At 44.9% G+C, this 11,162-nt stretch overlaps 2 protein-coding genes across 4 annotated transcripts in view; one reads left to right on the top strand and one right to left on the bottom strand.

Annotated features, from left to right (window-relative positions):
* Window positions 1-3,215: 3,215 nt before the first annotated feature.
* Window positions 3,216-6,231, bottom strand: LOC105564007 (39S ribosomal protein L44, mitochondrial). 2 transcript variants are annotated; one of them, XM_012016068.1, is made up of 6 exons: window positions 6,006-6,231; window positions 5,253-5,619; window positions 5,094-5,178; window positions 4,415-4,718; window positions 4,158-4,320; window positions 3,216-4,021 (listed from the first exon to the last, which is right to left on the bottom strand). In XM_012016068.1, the coding sequence occupies exons 1-5, from the start codon at window positions 6,073-6,075 to the stop codon at window positions 4,196-4,198; spliced, it is 951 nt and encodes a 316-aa protein (XP_011871458.1). In that variant the 5' UTR covers window positions 6,076-6,231; the 3' UTR covers window positions 3,216-4,021; window positions 4,158-4,195. The 2 variants fall into 2 exon arrangements, with proteins under 2 accessions (XP_011871458.1, XP_011871457.1); XM_012016067.1 differs by lacking the exon at window positions 3,216-4,021 and having other exon boundaries at window positions 4,023-4,320.
* A 1,317-nt stretch (window positions 6,232-7,548) lies between these two features.
* LOC105564004 (ankyrin repeat and BTB/POZ domain-containing protein BTBD11) overlaps window positions 7,549-11,162 on the top strand; it is a 27,578-nt gene continuing 23,964 nt past the window's right edge. For both annotated transcript variants that reach the window (XM_012016065.1, XM_012016064.1), the window contains exon 1: window positions 7,549-7,754. The gene's annotated coding sequence lies outside the window, so the exon portion shown is untranslated. The remainder of the gene's footprint in view (window positions 7,755-11,162) is intronic.

The raw sequence follows: 11,162 nt of genomic DNA, 5'->3' as shown, positions 1-11,162 counted from the left end.
AAGACCGTGGTTGTAACGGACATGAGGTCCACCAAGATGGCCGCACTTGATAGGCGACGGGATGTGATCTATTTTCACACAAGTATTACATCGAATTAGTACACACCATAACCCATCATACACGGTACATTAAAATTTAAAAGTACAAAATATTATTTTATCATTATGGTGTTAAATATATTTTTTTTGCCATCGTTTCTACAAATCTCGAAAACTGGCAAAGTATCAGGAGAACATGATTGGTAAAAAGGTGGCACTATTTAAAATTCCAAGAATGTAATTGACACTTTCGAGAATTTCTAGAATCTGAATTTCCGAGAATCATTTTCTGAAAAATCGAAAACGGGAACATAATCAGCAAGGAGGTAGTACTGAAATTTCATAAATTTTCTAAGAGATTTCCAGAAATCATGATTTCAATAATATCTAAAATTGTAAGTTTTGAGAAAAACTAAACGTTGAATAACTATCACCAGAGAGAAACCTGAGAGCGGCTATGCCGTAGAATGGCGTAGAATTTACTTGGGACCGATTTTCGCCTCCAAGAGTGGATGTAAGAACTACGGAGACACATCTACTTATCGACACAGTCACTTTTTGGTGCGTGTCCGTGCTACATCCACTTTTCGAAATTTTTACAGTTTATTCCTTACATTAATACGTGCAAAATAAGACTAATTAAATTTAAATTGACTGTCTCAAAGTTCTAAAACAAAATATTTAAGTTTTCTATGTTGCATGAAATATTACGTGTAAAACACGTTAAAAATACTATTACACCTAGCAATATAATTCGTTGTAATATTATTACGCGTGAAATATTATTTACAATGCAAGCAATCGAATTCGCTATAAGAAAATTGGCGGATACTACGAATTCAATATTCGTCAATAAAATACCAAAAATAATCAGGAATTCATAAAATTTCGTTTTCTTGGAAACTTACTGACAAGCTTACAATGTACGATTTAATTCGCGCGTATTCATACGTAACAAATAAATGCATTTTGTACCAGATATAAAAAGAAATTATTGATATTTAATTTCTCGTAATCGATCTCATATGAAATGTGTACTTACGTTTCGTGCTATGATAGACCAAAGCTCGTGACACGATTGACCAAAATCCGTGGAATGATTGATGAGACTTCGTGGCACTTTGCATAAAGCCTCGTCTACATAGAAGTCGTAAAGTCGTAGTCGTAAGAATAGTCGACCATGATTGGTCAATTCTTATGTGTCTGACTGAATTGACCAATCGCAGTCGATTATTCTTACGACTGCGACTCTGCGACTCACATTGTAGACCCGGCATAACACCTCAGCACTAATCACACGCGACAGGAAATTAAGGAAACAAAAATATACGATTGCACAAAGTTACTATCTGCACTCGGTATTCCTTGTAAGTTAATCCGATAGTATGAATTTTAATCAACAGAAATCGGTGTATAGATGTCAAATTTAAACTATCGACGAGTAAATATATTACATCCCACGTAACACGTAATATTACAGTAATGTCACAGTAATATTACATTTCCAATGGAATATTACAATAAAATACATCAGAAATGTTACTGTAATATTATAATATTACTAATATATTACGTAATATTATGTGGGATATAATTAAGCACGGATAAGATTAATTGAGATTTAATTTTTCACTTAAACGTATCGCGACGATATTCGACACAAAGTTCTGCGATCACGCGATGATATCGTTGACCGATTATTCGCAGAGAGCGATCGCGGTTGCTTCCCGTACTTGTCGCGAACGCGTATTGAGAAAGAATGATACGATATGCGAAGCGGCGCGGACACAACCGACTCGTTCGACCGTTGCCGCGTGAATGAACTTGCGTACGGCGCCGTAAACACCTCGGCCGAAAAACCGAGCGCGGAATCCAAAAAAACAACGTAACGTAGTAAACAACTCGGTCGCCGGGCCGAGATTCCAAGAAATGACGTAGCACCCGACCTCGGTGAAAAACAATCTATTGAGCCGAATTAGTCCGCGCGGATCAGTCGAGCGAGACGGACGTTTCGTGTGTCTTCGCGTCGCGATCATCTTTTACGAGAATCTTGATCATCTACGCAACGCGATCGTCTCGTACAAGACTTGTTAACATTAGAGACGAATATCACGGGTCACTTATTCGAGACGCATCGCGCGAGCGAAATCTGAAGCCTCGTCTACACAGAAGTCGTAAGTCGTAGTCGTAAGAATAGTCGACTATGATTGGTCAATTCTTATGTGTCTGACCGACTTGACCAATCGTCGAGATTAGAAGAGACGCGAGTCGCGCTGTCGTTCGCACCGCCGATACGAACGTCACGGGACGATGTGCGCGATCGTCCCCCGCGCAGTTAAACGATAGCCACAGCCGTGATCGAGATCAGTTTGAATTCTCATCTCCTCGCGCGTGCAGTGATACCCGAGTTTCCCCACGTGTGATACGCGCGAAATCGCTCCGTCGAACGCACGCTTTCGGTTCCCTTTTTCACGACGCGCGTGAAGTTAGCTTCGCGTGTGTCCGCGAGTCCTACCCGCCGGAACGTTCCCGCTCAGCGAGAAATGACTCGTCCATCGATGTCGATCGCGCAATTGCGTCTCTCGCTCTCTCGTTCTCGGTGCAGTGACACCGGGAGTGCCGTGTCGTGCGTTACTTCGGTAATTAGCGCGCGCGATCGTAAGTAGCTCCTCTTTCGCGAGTGTAGTGTTGTGCTAGTGTGATATGAAGGAGTCTGAGAGGAGGCGGCGGCCTGGGAGGCATCGGGCGACGGCGGAGCAACTCTCTGGTGAGTAGAATTAATATAAATTGCTTATCTTTTCGTGTGCGGCCGACAGTGTCAAAGTGTGAGCGTTGACACGGGCGGTAAAACGCGTCCGGTATGACGCTAACTTTCGGAATCGGTACGCATTCAAAATGCATGTAGACCTGGCACAACCGGCTACTTCGATCTTTTCGCCCTATCACCGTTCGTTTCGCGCAAACTCTGACAGGTTCTCCGATCTCTCTATCTCGATGATCGACTACGGTTTTTGTTCCCTTTAGTAATCAGATTTACTAGTAGTATCGAATAATCTTCGGAAAATTGCTTCAAAGTCTTTAATCCGGACCGTATTTTATTTAGAAAACTTATTGTTTCAATACAACGGTAACTCGTGGATAGTCAACCCTGTGGTAGTTTCAAAGTCCCTTTTTACTTTTGACTTGTTAATTTTATTGTTGAAAATCCCTTGTTATTAATTAATTTATTGGTATTGTTGTATTACGTGTTTAATAATGTGATTTACATGAATACTTTATACAAATATTCTATACGAACTTATGTTACAAATGTTAGGTGCAGATGAGAGTTTCAAATATAATCCTAATATTATAATACTAATTATTCTAATTTGTGACGATTCTGACGCCAATTCAGATTATTCAAATACTTTGGATATTATATTATCATTAATTCGCAATAGTTGATACTGTACATATACATACGTATATAAAAAATATTTGTAACTCTAATACAGATGTAATACAAGTTATATAAATCGGTCCCAAGTAAACCTCTCTCTACGGTATGGCCGCTCTCAGGTTTCTCTGTGCTATCACAATATATGGAGAATGGGATAAGAAACAAGCGTGGTGTAAATGAAAAAATAAGTCAGATAATTGCAATCTGACTTTTATTATTTTAACTGGCTGCACCTGTTCAGCTACAAGGAACAGTCCTATAATTGAAACGCAGCTTTCCACCAATCCAATTAAACTTTGCTAGTGATCAAAATGGCCCCGCCATCATCCATCGCACGCGAATATCTAGATACGACACTTCTAAAGGCCTGTGTCCATTTACACCACGCTAGAACTTGGTCCAAGAGTTCCATCGACACAAAGCCCAAGTGTCCACTGATCGTGGATTTCTAAAACATGTAGGTGGGCCTTTAGTGCTCACCTAGATGTGCCTCCATTGCAGCGTGAGGAAATGAGCGTAGAGAAATCGACCAATGACAAGCTTGAAGTAAAAAACGCTATATTGTATATATTCTTTTACAGATAGAAAGAAAACGTATAAAACGTTTACTGTTGCACATATTTTAATTTACGTTATAGTTTCTATGTACAAAGAAAATAATTTTGATCATTATTACTGTGGTAAATTCCTTCTCCTCCGGAAAATTCATATCTTTCACGAAGATAGCTTAATCGGCTTATTAAACTGAATTGGGTTACTGGAGTCTGACAGACCGAACATTTCGCTTAAAACATTTAAAGCAGCTACTTCTTTGGCTTCCTGGATCGTTTGACCAAATCCTTAAAAAAAAAGATGGGAAATTTATCAGATCAAATGACGAAACATACAAGTAAATATTATCACAGAGTCTCATTTATCCGTCGTTACACTTACCTGAACCGAGGAATTGTTTGTCAGAATACATTGCTACGTGATACGTCACACAGAGAGTATTTTGCCCCGTTTGCCCGATAAGTCTTGGTTCGACAGGTGATTTGTTTTCTGCCTGCAGCAGGCCATTTAAAACTTGGACTGGCTGACCAGAATTCCATACTTCTGTCAGAACCTTCTCAGCCAATATACTAATCAGGAAGTCTCTAACAAACTTCGCCGCGTGATTCGCGTCTACACTTTCCGCAAGCACTGCAACAAGCGCGAGAAACGTGTCGGCTAACGTCTTTTGAGCCACTGGATGCTCCTGGGAGATTAATTGAAAGACGATTGAAAACATAACTTGGATATTGCCGCTAATTCGAGAAATAGATATTTGTCAACAGAATATATGTACAGTGATAGAACGGTTGCGACACTTTTTTTAATGAATTTAGAAACGTGCATTTAGATTCAGGTTTACATTGAAAATTTTACACGAGAAATAGATCGAAAAGGTTGAAAATGGTTTCAGGAAGAGCCATCGAGTAAAATGTTCCTCGGAGTAGATTTTGGAACGTAGCCCTGAATTTAAATGTACATTTCTAAACTCATTAAAAAGAAACTGCATCGATTCTGCCCATCACTGTACAGCACACTGAAACATTTCAGCAAATTCATTACTACACATTTCTATACTTACTTCCGTTAATATGATATCTTTCGTTCCAATATGAAACGCTGCCTTAGCTAGGATTTCCTCGGAAAGGAGGTAGTCGTGCAATGAACTAGAAGATACAAAGTTAATTCTCAATCATTCTAATGTGTAACATTTATCCTGATAAATGCTTCAAGTACATACTTTAGGACCTCCTCAGGCGCTCGTGGCAAAAGTTGGGCTAAAGAAATAGTCACAATTGTTGACGTGAGGTCATCGCCTTTTTTAATAAGCTCGGTGTTATCTTCTAGAGCGAATATCGGAGTCTCTATTCCCATCTCCTTCTGCCTCTGTCCCTCTCGAATGAGGTACGATTTATGAGTGAAGGCTTGATCCAATTTTTCCATGTCGAAGCTCTCGGACAAGCGTCTGTTAAAGGCAAAAATCTCGGCGAATCTGTTCCACTCGAGAAAGGCGTTGCGCTTCTGCGGCGGTTGCGGACCTAGCTTCCTCTTGCGGCTGGTTATTGCTATTTGCGTCGGCGCCACCCATCTCTTGATGCATCTCTGCCCTGACAAACGCGGGAGACAAAAATTGAAACAACTGCGAGACCAGGCAACTGTGGGCGTTTTCCAGCAAGGACACAATGTGACACAGTGTAACACTGCGAATCATTACATCCTTGTTGTTTGCCAATGTTAAACAAGGATGAAACGATTCACTGTGTTACACCGTGTCCTTGCTGGAAAAACGCCCTGCAATTGCTTTTATTCTAAAGCTAGGCCTCCATAGATGTGTTGTGCGGCAGCAACGTGGCAGCGCGAGTCGACCAGTCGAAAGCTTGCCGCAAGTTTTCCACGTTGAAATTGAAATCTTTCGATCCGTTGCCGCGGTCCAACGCGTTTGTGGAGTCTTAGCTTCAGGATTAAAATGCGTTATACCAGAGGCGAGCCTAACCTTCGTAATTCGCAGATCGCACACCTTTACTCAGGACAACAGTTCTAACGTACGAACGTAAGACGTTCATGTTCGAATGATAATTCCACTCGTCCAAGCTGCCTCCAAGGGACGAAACTGTAAGCCGTCGACAAATATCGGAGCAAACTTTAGTAGCTAGCCGGGGGTTAGCCGATCTCGGATTCTAAACAATTGCGCGATCGGTAAGCAGCGCAGTTTCCCCCGTCGTGTCGCACTGCCGCGAGAGGGCGTTAGCACACGTTGGATTCAATTTCTTATTCAATTTCTTATTCAATTTCTCGCTTTACAGAATGTCCACAGAACCAAATGTCGCGTTTGCCACACAAATTTAATGAAATGCAATACACGACGAAGCGCGGTAACGATATTTCACTTACCGTATTTCGATATGTATGTACAGTCGGTAACTCGCGCGCAGGAGTGCCCGGGAGCGTCCGGCAGGTGGCGGCAGCGCAGCTTACAATCTCGCGCGAGTTTTTTCCTTCCTCTTGCTCGGCGGCGGCGGCGGCGGCCACTGGACCGAAAGCGGTCGGCTCGGGATGCTGCATAAACGCGGCAACTGTGTGAGCGGTAATTGACAGCTGCCGAAAAGTCAACGGCGTCGGCGTCGGCGGTGAGTCGGCCGGTCGAGCACGCGCGCACGCTCGCGCGCGCGCGCGATCGTGCGCGACCGGGAAGGTCGGCGCGTACGCGCGCCGAGGGTGCGCGAGTGAATTTTCGAACGGACCGTCGTGTATCTCGCAATCAGTGGTGTATCTGCGCATCTCGCAGGGACATCTCACGCGGCTGCGCCCAACGCGGATCGGATCGGATCGGGTCGAGTCGCTTCGCGTCCCGTCGCGTCGCGTCGCGGAGCTCGCGCGACGCGCTGACCGTCCGCGGGAGAGAAAGAGAGAAAGAGAGACGACTTTTTAAAGGCCCGGGCATGTTTACAGTTTGACGCTCGCGCGTGTCGAGTGGCCGTTCCTTTCGGCCGCCCTTTCTCGTCCACCTTGTGCACTTTGAGCGCGCCGCGACAAAGCGCGGTCCCGCGGCGCTCGGCCTCGCTCGGCCGCCCCGAGGGGGCAAGATTCCTCTCCGGCACGATTTACGTTTGAATCGGGTCTCTTAAGCCGCGCCGAGTGTGTCGCGGAAATGGGGTCGAAGGGGACGCGTACGCGGCGATTCGCGCTCGCGAAAACGAACCCGCGGGGCACCGGCGACTCCGAGCGTCCCAAGTCGAAATAAATAACGGAACATCAGCGCGATTCCATTCCAAGTGTACCTCGCTTTCATCTTCGAGAGAGGCCTCACGTAAGCTGCCCGACTTGACGCGAAAGATCTCAAGATTCGGCGAGTTCGGTGGCAGGCAGTGAAATCGAGCCGCGTTTTATGTCATTTTTTTTCTTTGGCGTACCGCACGTTTCCGCGGATTTTGTCGATTGAGCTTGAAGGGCGGCGACAAATCGCGTCGGTAGACTAATGGACTTTTCTTGGCGATGTCTCGAGTTTGTCTCCCTTGACCGATCGAAAAAATTTATAGGCAATCGTGGGAAGTGCAGCTGAGAGGAACGGAGCCTGCCTCGCCTCGGACGGCAGCGAAACGGTGTCGAGCGAAACAAATTCATTCGCTGGAGAACGCGAACCTCGCGAGAAGCGCGGCTTGGTCCCCTCGGCCCTCCGGATATGTGCCCGACAGCGCGAGGATGTAGACACGTCTCTTTCTGTCAACGCGTTCAACAGCCCTTGGTGAGTCTCGCCCGACGCGTACTCGCGACGCTCTTTTCCCTCCAGGCCCGGCTTCACCGACGTCGCTTGACTTTGCGCTCAGCTTAATTCGCTCCTCGTCTCTTACCGATTGTTACTCTAGAAAGAGACGAACGTCAATTAAGCCAAGATTAACTGTTAAGCGACGTGCGGCGAAACCGGTCCTTAGCTCAATTCGTTCTTTGTCCCGTTCCAACTGTTAGAACTGTTTAGAAAGGGACAAACGTGAATTAAACCAAGATTAAGGTGAAACCTTACAGGCTAACTTTGTCCCTTCTTAAGGGAAACAGAAAGAGACGGATAGTGAATTAAGCTAAAGTTAAAGTTAAGCGAATTTGGGCCCGATTTCACCAACGTTGTTTAACTTCGAGCTTAGCTTAATTCGTTCTTTGTCTCGTTCCAACTGCTGTTTTAGAAAGAGACGAGCGTGAATTAAACCGGGATTAAAGTTAAGCGACATTTGGTGAAACCGGGCCGTAGGGCCCAATTTCACAAACGTCGGTTAACTGTTGACCAGAGCTCAGGCAACCTGGATTTAACGTTTGTCTCGCTTGGATAGCGGAAAATTAATTAAGTCAGCTTGCGAACAGCAAGTTGCTCGACACTCGCGGCTGTTAAAAGCGCTAAACTGTATGCGGAGACGCCAATCGTGAGACACGTTCTTTGTCAGCGCGCGCAGGAATGCGGGTGTGACGAAAATTATGCTCCTTAAATCTCGCTGCGAGTAATGTTTGCGGATCCTAAAACACGAGTCGTTAGAATCCCGTTAGGGAATGGCCCCTTCAATATTTATTCTACCTGCGACGGCTTTGATCGTACTTGAGCATCGCATTTGCCTACGCAAATATCCCACAGTTTAGATCTTTTCGAAGCCGAATCTTTATCCCCTTTATCGTCGTATCTCGTCCCTTTTACTTCCGTCTCCTCTCGTTGTCGCTTTGCTGTGCGTAATATGGAGGAGAGAGGCCGGAGAGGCAGCTGAACTTGTCGATTGAAATTAACCGCGAGAACAATACGCGTTGTCTCGTAAAATCGCGCGACCGAATGAAACTCGATGATGTCGATGGGACCGTGCCAGGTGTCGTATCACGCTCGCGGTCGAGAGAAAATATGAGAGAAAGAGAGAGAGAGGGGGGGGGGAGAATATGTAAATTTCGTACAGAGAGTAGAGGGACGAGGATTCGCGCGCGGATTCTTGCGAGGGACGGTAAGAAGGACGGACACACACACACACAAACACATACACATAGAAGGAGCAGGAGAGGAGGAGAGAACGAGAGCAAGAAGGAAAAAGCGCCACGGGGAGGTGCGAGGGATGCACGAGGCGCGGACGGAGGATATCGTGGCGAAGCGTGTCCGAGGGAAAGAGGGGGAGAAGTGGAGGGGGGGGGGGAGAAGAAGAGAAGCGAAGGAGAGAAGAGAGAGCTCGGTGTATAAGGTATAGGCTTCAGTTTGGGTAGCCCCTGGAATGTGGCGGTCGTGGGGCGGACGACCGCGTGCACGTCGCTTACACCGTGCCGCGTGTATGCGTGTATTCTCAATGCCGCGTGTATTACGGGGCCCCCAAGCCCCAACGCCGCGCCAAGATTGTACCGCGCCCCGAGCTCCGTCCGCGCGATCCTCCACCCTCCGAGGGCACGTCGGGGCGAGGGCCGTCGGTTGTCTCGCAGAGGCGCGAAGAAAATTGAGAAAATTTTCTCTCGAGCAATTAAGAAAAAGGACATTAACGGCCGCGACACACGAAAAAACTTAAGCCGTAAGACTTGTGGGAAGTAAGCGATGGCAGTCGAGAAACGTAGGCGGGTATTTTGAAGCTTAAGCAATGCTGGAAATTCCGATTGGTTGAAATTCTTAAGGCTTACTGCTTAAGTTTTTGCTCAGGTGTTTGCAGCTTCATTCGGATATGCACGGAAATGCGCGTAGAAACGTATCATACATGAAAAATTACAGTTAAATGAAAAGGAGACTGCGGTTCACGCTCAATTTGCACAGACGGAGTCCAATTGACTCCAAAATGTCTTTATAAGACATCCGGGAAATGCTGCGCCCAATTGACAATTGTGAAGACGTGACTCCGATTCCGAACACGTTTCCGTGTGTATGGGTACCCATACAGACGTGTAACGCGTTGTTCCGGGAATTCCTGGTGGACCCAGATCTTTCTCCGTGCGTGACTTCTCAAATACAACAAATACAACAGATTCCCTGCCCCTATTTTGCCTTTTTAGACACATTTACGGTCTTTTCTGAATAATTCATGGTTTATAATTTACGTCGTGTACACGGGGAGAGAATTTTCCTTTTAAAATTTATCCTGAAATATCTATGCAATATCTATGTAACATTACACTGCAATATTGCAATGTTTCTGAAATTTTTGGTGCTGCATGGACTGTATACGCAATTCCACTTTAATTTCACGTTTACTTAAAGGGGAGAAAAGTTACTTTTTCCGTTATAATTTCGCGGAATTTAGAGTGGACATGTTTTGCAGTGTAGAATGTATAGTAAAATTTCGAGAAAGTCATAAAATACTTTAAAATGCCATATTGTCCCACGATTACACGATTTTCAGGGCAAATTTGAAAGAAAAATTCTCCGTGTATAGTCGCGCGAGAACGAATTTGTGATACAAATAGGGAGGGAAAATCTATTTAATCAAAATTAACACTGTGTGACGTTGACGCAACAGGCTTAAAGGTCTGTAATCATTAGCTTTTTTTTTCGTTCGATCGGGACGAGCTGTCAGACTGAGGCTTGATAGCTTCGCTGCAATCGTCTCGATGTTCGTACGCTTTTCCGATTCGTCCGGATCTCAAGTTTTTGCTCGATCAACGTGCGATAGAGTGTTCATAGATACTTACATCGTATACCTTTTCACAACAGAACGCGTGTGCCTGCGTTGCACTTAAGATTGTAATCGTTATTGGAAGTAAATGGTTGAGCAATAACAAAGCACATTTTTATCATAAAAAATACATGTTACACACAAGTCCTCTATCTTTAATTTATCTTTAATGTGGCATAATTGGAAACTATACCACATACATGTACGTAACGCCATGGGGATTAAGTTAATTAAAGTGGGAAAAGATAATGTTACACGCATATAGTCAATGTTTTCCTTCGCGGGCTACCATATTCGCGTGACTGCTTTGTATGAAGCAGCAGGAGAGATTTTAACGGCGGGCCCGCGATAAGTGTCCCTTCCAAATAAACGGCATATTTCTCCGAGAATCTTCGATATCCAGTTCGCTTTTTGCAAAATCACTTAACGATTACCGGTTGACCCTGATTTTCTTCTGGCAAATGATAGGTTTACGCCGGGCACAACTTTACATTAGCGTACGCACCCGGTCCCTTCCAAGGTGTACCTGCACGTATATCCGG

The sequence above is a fragment of the Vollenhovia emeryi genome, unplaced genomic scaffold, assembly GCF_000949405.1.
Source record: "Vollenhovia emeryi isolate VEMERY1.0 unplaced genomic scaffold, V.emery_V1.0 DF939169.1, whole genome shotgun sequence".
NCBI lineage: Eukaryota > Metazoa > Arthropoda > Insecta > Hymenoptera > Formicidae > Vollenhovia > Vollenhovia emeryi.
The sequence above is the reverse complement of the archived record's forward strand: the minus strand, read 5'-3'. Positions and strand labels throughout refer to the sequence as shown.